At 37.2% G+C, this 14,573-nt stretch overlaps 1 protein-coding gene across 1 annotated transcript in view; it reads right to left on the reverse strand.

Moving 5' to 3' along the window:
- The window catches only part of LOC129274319 (mucin-17-like), a 47,575-nt gene that overhangs the window by 18,356 nt on the left and 14,646 nt on the right, over positions 1 to 14,573 (reverse strand). Inside the window, exons 19-29 of the mRNA XM_064108454.1 lie at positions 13,609 to 13,704; positions 12,967 to 13,051; positions 12,298 to 12,393; positions 8,707 to 8,998; positions 8,063 to 8,161; positions 7,219 to 7,506; positions 4,759 to 6,771; positions 3,098 to 3,196; positions 2,000 to 2,281; positions 1,233 to 1,622; positions 257 to 355 (exon numbers count right to left, since the gene is read on the reverse strand). Of these exons, the coding sequence (XP_063964524.1) occupies positions 257 to 355; positions 1,233 to 1,622; positions 2,000 to 2,281; positions 3,098 to 3,196; positions 4,759 to 6,771; positions 7,219 to 7,506; positions 8,063 to 8,161; positions 8,707 to 8,998; positions 12,298 to 12,393; positions 12,967 to 13,051; positions 13,609 to 13,704 (3,839 nt within the window). The remainder of the gene's footprint in view (positions 1 to 256; positions 356 to 1,232; positions 1,623 to 1,999; positions 2,282 to 3,097; positions 3,197 to 4,758; positions 6,772 to 7,218; positions 7,507 to 8,062; positions 8,162 to 8,706; positions 8,999 to 12,297; positions 12,394 to 12,966; positions 13,052 to 13,608; positions 13,705 to 14,573) is intronic.

Here is a 14,573-nt window from a genome sequence, read left to right on the forward strand (position 1 = left end):
GCCAATTTATGTAGTCAAATATCATGGTCTGATGCTCCGAGTTTGTTGATGGTCAATTTCAAAATAGCTTTCCACCAAAATCGTAGGTCATTAATTTGGGTCATCATTGAGGTTTCAGATATGATTTTAAATTTTGACAAAGGAAGTTGCTGTTATTCAGTTTGACAATACACTGAGTAAACTCGGCCGTATAGGAAAATTTTCACTGAAAATGTCTACATTATTTTTATGAAAATGCAAGAAAAACTAAACATACCTCCATTGTCTGCTTCGAAGAATATCACAAATTGGCCATTGCTCAAGGATCCAGAAATTTGCTCATCACTTGTCCATTCTTTAAGTTGTAATGTGACATCTGAAGAACAAATACATAGATTACAGAATAATCAGGTTTCAAATTTCTGAAAGCATTTTGGCCCGTGAACTAAAACCCGTGTCAGGATTTAGTAAAATATCTAGAGACTATTTATTATCAAAGATTTGATTTAATGCACCCAACAATCTTGTAACAAGGGGTAATATTTAAAATTTCAATTTCTCAACAAAAACTGTTAAATTCCCAACAATCCTTTTTAAATAACTTTTTATATGAGTACCAACTTCAAAATCCCAAATAATTTGCATATTAAGACTATGTCATAAGCAAAAATAGTGATTTTGCCTTCTGAAATAAAAAATATTAGAAAATTAGCTTGTCTGAAAAGGTTAGCATTATCACCACAACAAAATGTGGCATAATGGATCAGTATGATTTCAGATCAGTGACATAAATGCTATACTAGTAACCTAAATGTGGCAAAACAAAAAGTAGTCAATTCATGATGATGTAAATTCATCTTATTTATATAGTGTGTAGCTGAAAAATTCTTACTTACATAATTTATTTATATGCTTTACAACATTGACAGCTGACAGTTTCTCATATCGAAGGTACAGGATTTTAATATTTCAAAGAATTATGAAATCTTTCTTGCAAGATGGTTTCCTTATAATGGAGAAATAAATTGCTAAAAATAATGCCAGAAATCTGTCTTGCACATTGGGCAGTTTCCATCATCCCGACTAAAAAACATCTCTCAAGATTATGGAAGAAAACTTTCCTACAGGTTTGCTTTCCTACATCATGGCTGGCTTACTCCACCATAGTTAAAAGAATATCTTAAGCAAATTGAGATCTTTCCCAAAAGTGGATTACGTAACAGGTGTGAAAGAAGAAACACAGTATTACTTACTTGTAGCATCGCCACTCTGCCAAATGAATCCATTGGTAGCATATCCCTGATTAGTGGCAACGACCCCAAACCATTGATCCTGCAGGACAGTCTCATCAATCTCCACCACATTGGATTCCGGACCGGTACTGAGATATGTTGTTTCGTTCTCGTTGTAGACAAGAATAGAAGTGTTGACCAGTGGGTAGCCATTAGAGGAGACCACAGCAACTGTCAGGGATGCTTGAATCCCTGGCATCTCGGTTGTTGTGGATGTTGTGGTTGTAGGTGGTGGTGGTGGTGTCGAGGCTGCCATTAGCCAAGAAGAAGGCATTGCTGCGGTGTACCTCCAGACAAGATTGGAGACATCATCCAGGATGATTTCTCCTACACCATCCTCTCTCCATAAACCTGCATGGAGCGACAATTACACTAGTCACCTGGAAATCATCGTCAAGTACTACCAATCATGAAGCACATTGGTAGTAGTCCCAAACAATGGACGAAATAAGGTTATAATGAATTATATTTGCAGTGGAAAACAACACACGTATGTATTAAATGCAAACAGACTGCAGCAATCAGATGATCTTTCTCACCCACTTCAAAAAATTGAAACCGAGTGGTGGAAGAGTGGCCTGATAACTGATTGACCTGGGCTCCATTGAACACAACTCAACTGTACTGTTGTCAAAAATGGAACATATTGGCTTAATCACCTTTACTTTGCCCAGATATGAGAATGGTATTTATCTCTTGAAGAGATATACATTTCTAAGGAGTCTTACCAGTAGCTTCATCAAAAAGGTAAGCAGTTACATTGTCTCCTGCACTCACACCACTATCAGGGGAGATGGGTAAGGTAAAGACTACATCTTCTAAATCAATTTCTTCTCTGGCTCCACTCTGTAGAAGGGCCAGGTCCATAGCTGCCAAAGGATAGATGGGCATGAGATCACCGTATCCGTCCTCCGTCACCCCCTCGGGAAGGTAGGGTGCTGGTCCATTGCTTGTAGCATAACCAATGCTATCAGGCAGCGGGTTGAAACCAGTTTTGAAATCAACAGTTGCTGTGGATGGATGCAAAATAATACATAGTAAGAATGTTTATCGCTTCAAGCCTTGTCTAGGGAAGTAGACCTACTTGTGTAAATAAATATGCATTGCATATCTCAACTATACACAGGTGTTATCTTGCTAGGATAACTCACAACATCATAAGCAGATGTCATTGTGTCATGACTTGTAATTCAGTATTCATAATGATCTATGCCACAAGTCACGTAAGACTGTAATTAATATGTCTGTGAAACACAAAGGTAACACAAATCAATTAATACTAATTGTTTTGACTGTTCTTTGAATATATACAGCACACCTAATTACCATTAGACAACAATATGATCAGTGCAGCTATTCCCCTAATCCTAATTAATACAGTATCATCACCATAGAGAGGTTAGATTCTTTCTCTATCCATTCTTCATTAAACAGTGGTTTTTAAGAATTTAATAGAAGATAATTTCCTGAACTCGAGAATACTTTTCCTACTCGCACTCAAGACTTTCACCCCTCCATTCAGCTATAAATAATGTTCATTTTTCAGGACTTACCATCATGGTGGTAGCATAGTTCATTCCATAATGAACAATTACAAACACCAATTATTAAAAATCAAGAATAAACTGAGACAATTTCCTCCTCATGAAGAAATATACAATTCTCAGCATTTTGGGTTTCTAAAAGGAACATGTTAAATTTCAAAAACTTGTCAGTCTTTTGGAGGATTCAATAAGCTTTTTTCTATCATAAAAACCACAAGAATATGTAGATATAAAACTATCAAAACATATATTGCTTCCCATGAAAATCTGGTAAATCAGTACCTCCATTTTCTGCTTCAAATGACACAAGGAGTTGCCCACCACTCAGGGAAATAGGAATGTCATTGATGATTGTCCATTCTTGAAGTTGTAATGAGCGATCTGCAAAATTAAAGAAAAAGGTTGAAATAATAATCAGCATTGTTCTTGAACTAGAACATCAAATCAGTCTATAATATCTCAAACAAATTAAAAGGAAAATAATAAAAAAGACTTGACCAAATACAACATGAAAAGTTTATCAGCCTTGATATTAAGGTCAATTGGCATTGGGATATTAACTATAAAAAATAGTTGAGTCTTATAACAATTGAAAGCAAGAAGAGAATATTTTTTCATATTTTGAAGATTCATATTTTTCACTTTACTGGCCATCTTGATGCAATTTACTCTTACAGTCAGACCGCAGGTCCCTATGCTAATGAGCAAAAAGGCCAGATTCATCCAAATCATCTCGTGGCTGATTCCTCCTCCTTGCAAAATCTCGTGATTCGTGAGATTTTCTTTGTCTAAGAATTTAGCTGTTTTAAGTTAAATGAAATATTATTGCACCATCAGATAGAGTAAATGTTACTCTTTCACATTGGTCATTTATTTTGTATACAATATTTTGTTAAATAAGTACATTTCTGGCCTGAAAGTGTGCCTCAAAACTGAATTTTCTTCCTCTTTTTTCTTTTGCAAATTGTGCAAAACTTTTTATTTTGAGCCTCAATGATATCTATATCACCATAAAGCTGAACTTCTGTACTTTCTCACAATGCCACTCTTGATATGCGGCACCTTTTAATTGGGTCAAGATCACGCTTTTCCCACCAAGGTACAAGACGAGATTTCTGAAATTTTGTACTTGCATGAAATCCAGAGTTCTGATTGGCTGGATAAGGTTCACAAAACAACAGGCGCGGGGTATTTGAGGAGATTACCACATTGGAAGTGTGACCTTCCCATGAACCCAGGCACTACACCGTTGGAATTCGCCAGTGTGTGGTCTCTTTGACCAATCAGAGTGCACTATTCTTGTTTTCAAGCTGCTTTATGTACTTGGCAAATGAAAAGTGTGATCTTGACCCGATTAAACCAATTCTTATTTTGAAACCTATATCATTTTAAAGCATACATATTCAGCTTTATCATGATTTAAAAATCATTTGGGCTCAAACAAAAATAAAGTGTGAAAATAGCAGCTTTTGTCAGGTGAAAATAATTATTTTGTAGCATATTTTAGATTAAAATTTTACCCTATATTACAAAATCTTTGAATAAATTCAAACACATGACCTGAAAGAATGATTCTTCTTCTTTACAATGATACCAAATTCATGAAATTTGATGCACAATTAGAGAAGCAATGACAGAATGAAAAGAGGTGTTTTGGTCCGCATCAAGCTCATTAAATATGCAAAACATTTCAAGTCATGAATATCACTTGAATGAAAGAAGCCACTTTCTTGGGACCTGCCGTCTGACTGCTTAAGAGAAATCTGAAATTAATTTTACATCTTGATTTGTTTGTCAAATTAAGATGAAAAAGGGATTGGTCAAGTAAAATGCAGGATGCAATAAATGTGATGCACTTCATTTTGTGCCTTTTAATATAATGTAATTTAGAAACAAATTGATATTGTGTATCTTGAAAGAATGTTTCAATAAAAGCAACTTACTAGTTGGGGTGCCATCCTGCCATAAGAAACCGTTAGAAGCAAAACCTTGTTTTGTAGCGATGACCCCAATCCTGCTATCACGAGGAATTGTCTGATTGATCTGGACCATGTTTGAATCATCGCCAGAGGAAAGAACAAGGGTTTCGTTCTGACTGGAAATACGAACATTAGTGTTCAAGAGGGGGGAACCACTGGAAGTAAATGCAGAGACTATCAATGGTATAACAATTTCTGGTGTCTCTGTAGGCACTGTTGTAGATTCTACAGTGGTTGTTTCACCCGTTGTCACTGTTGTACCTGTAGTGCTTTCTGCTGTGGTTGTTGTCTCTGAAGTTGTTGGAGTGGTTTCTATAATGGTTGTAACACTTGGTGTGTCTGTTGAATCTGTAGTAGATTCTACAGTGGTTGTTTCACCCGTTGTCACTGGTGTACCTGTAGTGCTTTCTACTGTGGTTGTTGTCTCTGAAGTTGTTGGAGTGGTTTCTATAATGGTTGTAACACTTGGTGTGTCTGTTGAATCTGTAGTAGATTCTACAGTGGTTGTTTCACCCGTTGTCACTGTTGTACCTGTAGTGCTTTCTACTGTGGTTGTTGTCTCTGAAGTTGTTGGAGTGGTTTCTATAATGGTTGTAACACTTGGTGTGTCTGTTGAATCTGTAGTAGATTCTACAGTGGTTGTTTCACCCGTTGTCACTGTTGTACCTGTAGTGCTTTCTGCTGTGGTTGTTGTCTCTGAAGTTGTTGGAGTGGTTTCTATAATGGTTGTAACACTTGGTGTATCTGTTGAATCTGGAGTAGATTCTAGAGTGGTTGTTTCACCCGTTGTCACAGGTGTACCTGTAGTGCTTTCTACTGTGGTTGTTGTCTCTGAAGTTGTTGGAGTGGTTTCTATAATGGTTGTAACACTTGGTGTGTCTGTTGAATCTGTAGTAGATTCTACAGTGGTTGTTTCACCCGTTGTCACTGTTGTACCTGTAGTGCTTTCTACTGTGGTTGTTGTCTCTGAAGTTGTTGGAGTGGTTTCTCTAATGGTTGTAACACTTGGTGTATCTGTTGAATCTGGAGTAGATTCTACAGTGGTTGTTTCACCCGTTGTCACTGTTGTACCTGTAGTGCTTTCTACTGTGGTTGTTGTCTCTGAAGTTGTTGGAGTGGTTTCTGTAATGGTTGTAACACTTGGTGTGTCTGTTGAATCTGGAGTAGATTCTACAGTGGTTGTTTCACCCGTTGTCACTGTTGTACCTGTAGTGCTTTCTGCTGTGGTTGTTGTCTCTGAAGTTGTTGGAGTGGTTTCTCTAATGGTTGTAACACTTGGTGTATCTGTTGAATCTGGAGTAGATTCTACAGTGGTTGTTTCACCCGTTGTCACAGGTGTACCTGTAGTGCTTTCTACTGTGGTTGTTGTCTCTGAAGTTGTTGGAGTGGTTTCTGTAATGGTTGTAACACTTGGTGTATCTGTTGAATCTGGAGTAGATTCTACAGTGGTTGTTTCACCCATTGTCACATGTGTACCTGTAGTGCTTTCTACTGTGGTTGTTGTCTCTGAAGTTGTTGGAGTGGTTTCTATAATGGTTGTAAAACTTGGCATGTCTGTAGAATCTGGAGTAGATTCTACAGTGGTTGTTACAGCCGTTATCTCTGTTGAACCTGTAGTGCTTTTTGCAGATGCTGTGGTAGTTTCAACAGATGTTGTAACACTTAATGTCTCTGTAGATGCCGTCGTACTTTCTCCTGTGGTTGAAAAACTTGGAGGCTGTGTAGATGACATAGTGGTTTCTGTAGGTGTGTCCACTGAGGTAGCAGTTGATGTTGTTTGTATGGTTGTTGTTACTGGGCTTGTGACCTGTGTAGTTTCTGATGACAGTAATGTTGAAGTGTATTCAGATGTTGTCGAAACATCAATGGCTGCTGCCAGAATCCATGAGTCCAGACTCGGAGATATGTGTTCCAAGAACAGTGAAGAATTGCTTTCACCATCTAATACCCTCCAGTTGCCATTTTGCATCCACAGACCTAAATAAAAATGTATTTATATATACACATGAAAAGAATACATCTTTTGAACTATATATAGAAATGTGCCAGGTCGAAGAAACCTAAAAATGTGAACTTATTTTGATAGAAAATTAGTGAAACAATTAATAATGAATTACATGGATGCATGTGAAAACTGTCAAACAACAACACTAGATATTTCCTGAAACATCAATGTTCATTTAAAATATACATAAGCACTGAAAATTGATCCAGATTTACCCTTTGAATATCATATCTATAAAGAATGAAAAGGCAACAACTAGGAATAACTAAAGAGAGAAAAATAGGCTATTCCATCATTATGGCAGAATACATTAACAAAATCATGAGTGAGAATGTTTAATCTAAAGTAATTGTTACTGAAACTGTTCTTATTATCATCTTCAAAACAAAATATGTATTTTAAAAATAAAGTCTACTCACCAGTATCTTCATTAAAATAGAAGGCAGGCAAGACGTCCCCTTCAGAAAGTTGAGAATCCTCTGAAACAGGAACTCTGAAAGTCACATTCTCCAGACCCTCGATCTCCCCATCTGTGCCGTTGATCAAAGACAATTCTACTGCTACGTATGGATCGATGACTACCAAGGTGTTGCTGACATCCTCAAAGACAGTCTCTGGCAAAAGTGAAGACTGGCCATGGATGATTAGGTACCCAGGAAGTGATCCTGAAATGGTTTGTTCTGTTGCGGCTGGGATCTTGATAGAACCTGAGGGGAGGTGAGGAGGCAGTAAAGATGATGAACAACAAGTTCCAACTACGAAATTGGACAACATATAACTTTGTTTTGTAATTCTACATTTAAATAGAAATAGTATACAAGTATAAAAAAATTTCAACTGTACATAACAATAAACAAACATTTTTCATTTTGATTAACGTACAAAAATATTATTCTAATTTAAATATAAATCATACTTGGAAATTTTTCTCCTTTTTTTAACTGTTGGAACATATACATATATAGTGAATAAAGATGTGGAAGACTGCCATCTAAAGCCTGGAGCTTGAAATTAATAGATAAAATGCACACATGGGTGTAGGTGGAAGAATAGAGATGTTTGATCTTGAAACCATTATACATATTGAAGAGACTATAAATTGACTTCTTAAATTAAAAAAAGAAAAGGAGAATGTACGAATGGTGAGATTAAGAAACATCAGTCCCTATCAAAAGGCTTGGCTTCAAAGGGTTCCCTAACAATTTTGTTGTGCATAACATATTATGTTTTTATTTCTATGGTTTAAATGAACTTGAAACTTACCGCCTTCTTGTGTCTCCAAAATGAAAGACTCTTCTCCACTCTCATTCACATTAGCTTCAAACGAGCCATTAACCAGCAATCCCAGCTGAACAGAAGGAGCTAAAGTATAACCCGCAAAAAAAGGATGAATATAGATACCAGGGTATATTAAAAGACTGGGTTCGGCTGGTTTATTAGGGAGGAATCTATTAGAAAGGCAGTAGAAAATTGGTTCTAGTACAGACATGAGTCCAATATGATTTCATATTTATTTCATTTATTATACAGAAACAATTGTCATATTTATTATAACTATCACCATATATTCATTTGTTATCGGATATCACCATCGTTAAGGGATAATAAGCCTTATCATTATCATCACTATTTACCATTATCATCATAATTTGTATCATTATTATCATTATTGTTGTTGTTGTTGTCACTATTGCTATATTATTTCTTATTATTATTATTCTAATATCATCAGTAATATATGTTTAATCATTATCATGATTCATTACTTCAAGGTATCATTATCATAATATAAATTACACCAAAACCTGCTATTACTAATTTATAACACCTATGTGAATGTTGTCTAATGGTTTTATCACCATGACAATTAATAGTCTCAGAAACCACAATTAAATCACAGAACTTACTTGTGTTATCTCCCCATTCCCATTGAAAACCGCTGGCGGCATATCCCAGTTTGGTCACAATTACACCAATGCGTCCCGTGGAAGACAACGGCACCGTAGCGGTGACAGATCCCGAGTCAGCTGGAGTGGAAAACAGGTAGTTCTCGTTGCCAGATACCACAAGGACCATGGCATCCCCAAGCCCCTTGTCGTCAGAGTCGGTAACGGTGATGAAGAGGGGGACGAGTGGTGTGCCGCATGTTGGTCCTGTCCAGTCTTCATCGCAGAAACAGTTAAATGATCTGGTGCATTGCTAAAGATGAAAATCAATGCCGTATTCGATGATAATTAAAATACACTTCCTATCAGTGATACTTCTCCAAGCTCAAAGACTGCAACACTCACCTGAGTATCGAAACCAACCAATGCAAGCTCGGTTGATGCTCATGAATGATGTGACGCTGCTAGAGCCCTTGTGCCAGCCAAGGAGCAATATTCGTAGTAGGGAGGGTCCATGGAGCGAAGGTTGAGTTCGAGGGGTAAAGCGATATTAGCATCCGTGTATCGATGGATTACTGCGTATCATGGGCTCAGCACTGATAGGCCAACTGTACATCACCGGTGCTACAAAATTCGGCCTATAGAAATACCCATTCCCCGTTGCTTCATTTTTTTAATTGAAGGATAAATGAAGACTTATGATTCATGCTTTTCGATGTGTGATTAATTTGTATTAAAGTTTCCTCATCTTTGTGCGTACATGAAGAGCATCCATTTATAGGTTTGTGACTATATGGTTATTGCAGTAGGTCATGGGACCGTTGGGACGCAAACCCGTGATCACGAACAATGCCTAAGTTTTTTTTTTTCGACCTTAACCAAGAGATAGAGCAATTTGTATATCTATGACTCTGAATCTTAGTCCTAGGAATTAAGCAGAGATCGATGAACAAATTAAATCACTTTCATTTTAGAGTGAAACCTCTTTTTTATCATTTTTCCAAACCAGCACCCCTCTTCAAAATTCCCAGGCTTTGAATGAACATGATGAATGCTCAATGAAATGATTTCACGGGAGTGATTGACCAATCAGTATCAAACTGTGCTCACTCAATCAAAGATTTTACGCTTATGGTGATTGCTGTTCTTTTACTGTTGTTTAAGTATCTATTAACCTGCCCTTGATCTAAGCCTAAGTGACCCCCAGGACCAAAATCCAATTGAAACCAGTTGGATTTCCAACTGGTTTCAATTGGTTTCAATTGGTTTCAACTGGTTTCAATTGGTTTTAACTGGAATTTAACAATTTCCAGTTGAAACCAATTGAAACCAGTTGGGCAACTGGAAATCCTAACTGGAACCAGTTGGGTAACTGGAAATGACTTCCAATTGGGAATGATTTCTAACTGGAACCAGTTGAGTAACTGGAAATCCCAACTGGAACCAGTTGGGCAACTGGAAATCCTAACTGGAACCAGTTGGGTAACTGGAAATGACTTCCAATTGGAAATGATTTCTTACTGGAACCAGTTGAGTAACTGGAAATCCCAACTGGAACCAGTTGGGCAACTGGAAATCCTAACTGGAACCAGTTGGGTAACTGGAAATGACTTCCAATTGGAAATGATTTCTAACTGGAACCAGTTGGGCAACTGGGAATCCTAACTGGAACCAGTTGGGTAACTGGAAATGACTTCCAACTGGAAATGATTTCTAACTGGAACCAGTTGAGTAACTGGAAATCCCAACTGGAACCAGTTGGGCAACTGGAAATCCTAACTGGAACCAGTTGGGTAACTGGAAATGACTTCCAATTGGAAATGATTTCTTACTGGAACCAGTTGAGTAACTGGAAATCCCAACTGGAACCAGTTGGGCAACTGGAAATCCTAACTGGAACCAGTTGGGTAACTGGAAATGACTTCCAATTGGAAATGATTTCTAACTGGAACCAGTTGGGCAACTGGAAATCCTAACTGGAACCAGTTGGGTAACTGGAAATGACTTCCAATTGGAAATGATTTCTAACTGGAACCAGTTGGGCAACTGGAAATCCTAACTGGAACCAGTTGGGTAACTGGAAATGACTTCCAACTGGAAATGATTTCTAACTGGAACCAGTTGAGTAACTGGAAATCCCAACTGGAACCAGTTGGGCAACTGGAAATCCTAACTGGAACCAGTTGGGTAACTGGAAATGACTTCCAATTGGAAATGATTTCTTACTGGAACCAGTTGAGTAACTGGAAATCCCAACTGGAACCAGTTGGGCAACTGGAAATCCTAACTGGAACCAGTTGGGTAACTGGAAATGACTTCCAATTGGAAATGATTTCTAACTGGAACCAGTTGGGCAACTGGAAATCCTAACTGGAACCAGTTGGGTAACTGGAAATGACTTCCAATTGGAAATGATTTCTTACTGGAACCAGTTGAGTAACTGGAAATCCCAACTGGAACCAGTTGGGCAACTGGAAATCCTAACTGGAACCAGTTGGGTAACTGGAAATGACTTCCAATTGGAAATGATTTCTAACTGGAACCAGTTGGGCAACTGGAAATCCTAACTGGAACCAGTTGGGTAACTGGAAATGACTTCCAACTGGAAATGATTTCTAACTGGAACCAGTTGGGTAACTGGAAATCCTAACTTGAACCATTCAGTTGTGTAACTGGAAATCCTAACTGGTACCAATTGGGTAACTGAGATGACTTCTAACTGGAAAGATGGGTAACTGGAAATGAATTATAATTGGAACCAGTTGGGTAACTGGAAATTATTTCCAATTGGTTTCCAATTGGAAATTTTCCAGTTACCCAACTGGATCCAATTGAAACCAGTTAATTTGCATATTATTTGCCAGTGTGCACAGATTAATGTTTTATGAGATTAATCATCATTAACAATGTATCTATTTAATTCTTTACAATTTCAAGTACCACACTTTTTAAAGATTAGTATTTAGAATACTTAGCAGTGAAAACCATGTTCATAAATGTTATAGATTATAATTAAAACAGATTAAAGGATAATTAGTACACCACTAACTGTTACCAAATTACATCAAATAAAAGTACATATATTTGAAGATCTTCCATATAAATATATATATATGAAAGTCTGTATTTTATCAATGCCCTTTACATTGGTATTAATAGACATATAACACTGCTTCTGTGTTGGCATGAGAAATAGTTACTGCAAATGCTAATTAATTTGTAACTAATTAAGTTCGTTCCAACTGGAAGTTCCAATTGGATCCAGTTGGAAACCAATTGGTTTCAACTGGTTCCAGTTGAAACCAGATGCCTCCAATTGGTTTCAACTGGAACCAATTGAAACCAGTTGCCTCCAATTGGATTCAATTGGTTTTAATAGGGAAATTGGAACAACTGGAACCAATTGCCAACTGGTTCCAGTTGCCCAATTGGTTTTAACTGGAACCAATTGGCAACTGGTTTTCAATTGGTTTTTAACTGGAACCAATTGGCAACTGGTTTTCAATTGGAACCAGTTGTTCCAATTTCCCTATTGAAACCAGTTGGCCAACTGGTTTCAATTGGTTTTGCCCTAATTGGTTTTAACTGGATTTTGGTCCTGGGCCGACTTACCCCGTTTCCTGAACATACAGCACCCGATGTACCAACCGGACAATTGTCTAAAGAATACGCATACTCGATTGATTCGCAGTTGTAGTCAAAGCACACCTGATAAAAAAACAAGGGATTCAAAAGTACATATTTCCACAGTCTTGAGAAAGTAACCATTCTATGACACTGAAGCAACTAAAATTCAAATGAAAATAAGATTTGAATTGATTTTCTTTTTCAATGATATTGAAATAAAATCAATTTTATCAGCATCAACTATTCACAATCGGTCGATTGGTTTAGACATTTACAGACGAAAGTGAAATTAGAGTAGAAATTGACGGAAATACACACAGCCATAGGACTTACATACTTTAGCAAAAACATAAATGGGGAAAACGACTCGTGACGTCCATATAAACATAGGCTGACTAACAAAGACAAAGGATCAAACCATAATAAACCAGATGAGTCTTCATAAGTATGAAAGTCGTGGAGAATACCAATATAAAGACATGCCTTTGTCTTCATCAAACATTCAGGGAAATCAGACCAAATCATTGCAACGAAAAGGGATGGTATATCCATGGACTATAGATCCACGGTGTATCCTCCACAAATAGGTATGTTGTTTCACTCATTAAGTCATGTGTCAGACATACAGAATGCCACTGATGTCACCCCACCTACCTGGCCTTCTCCACACTTCGTCCCGCGTGTCACATCCCCGAGACCGCTGAAGTCTATCCGAAAATAGTCTGAAACCCACAAGGATCTTAAACATAAAACATAAATATCAAACTGTAATCCAAAAAAAAGCGCACTACCAATTGTAAAGTCAAGAATACATTTCATGACACACATCAAGATAATTATTTTTCACTGAAATATAGAACAAAAAAAGATAATTATTTTTCAAAATATAATTTTTATTAGATTATAGTTCGATTTATATCTATCAATTTACCCATAATTCCATGATATAATCAAAACTAAGAAAGTTCCGTGTTTCTCTTAAATTACAAACCAATTGTTTACACAGTGTGCACACAGACAATACCCACTTCAGTATTTAAAAAAAGCCAAATCACTTTTGGTAGAATTTTAAGATTAAAAAAAATATATTGAAAATAATCATCACTGAATTTTATGCAAGACTCTCACCATGACGGCCTATTTTAACTGCCATTTTGAAAGATATGGGTGCATTTAGATCGCTACAGAAATCGCAATTCGTCTCGTTGCCATCCCCGGTGGCAATAATTTAGCTTATACTGTCAAGTTAGATAGAAAAGACAATGAAAAACAAGTTAGAAGAAGATGTTTACTTACGAGCAAGAGCCATTCGAACTTGAGTCAAGTGTCTGGAACCCTACCCCATTTAGCTGTTCTGCATTTGTGCATTTTAGAGCCCCACAATATGCGCTCCTAAAGACAGGTAAGAGGTTGACATGATTATGGTTACCATCAGGGGTGGATAAAATATAAGGGGTACTGAATTTTGAAATATTGTCTTCTGATCGAGAGAAAAGAAATGACTGACAAGGATATACACACTCAAATGAACTCACCTACACACGCCCACACTCACACACACACACCTACCCACATCGTCCACATGTACACACACTCGAATCCTCACTAGCCATACACATGCTCCCTCCTCACACACACACACCCTCACCCACACACATCCCCAAACACAGATTGTAATTGGTTTTAAAGGGGAAGGTATTTCTCTTAAAAGATGAGACAATATTGCAATTTAGGGCAAGTACCCCACCCCAAATCATTGCGTTGCCACAACCATCGTTCAAGTCGAACTCAAAAGCTTCATGAGTAGAAATGCATTATTTAAATTGAAGTTCAAATTTTTTGAGGATGAGACGATAAATAAAGTTTCCCTCCGAAAATGGTCAAAATATCTTTCCAAATGTGAGAGACATTTTCAAATTTTAAAATAGCAAAATTTATCATAGATCTATTTTAAGACATAAAGCATGTCCACTTTTTCTGCCGGGGTTCCCCCGTTTGAACACTTCTGTGAACAGTTGCATTAAAGTTAGCGTTATGGTAACTTTGTCATTCAATGGTAAGTTCAATAGAATCCTTGATTCTGATCGGCTTTAGATCATTGTTACCATGGTAGTTACCACTGGATGGCAAAGTTACCATAATAGTAACTTTTATGCAACGGGCCCTGATCATAACAAGAGCGACATCGTCATTTTCAACATCGTAGTCGTTAAATCATTATAAACTACATTGTGATTAGACGTTAATTAGACCATCACTAA

Source organism: Lytechinus pictus, chromosome 13, assembly GCF_037042905.1.
Source record: "Lytechinus pictus isolate F3 Inbred chromosome 13, Lp3.0, whole genome shotgun sequence".
NCBI classification, from domain to species: domain Eukaryota; kingdom Metazoa; phylum Echinodermata; class Echinoidea; order Temnopleuroida; family Toxopneustidae; genus Lytechinus; species Lytechinus pictus.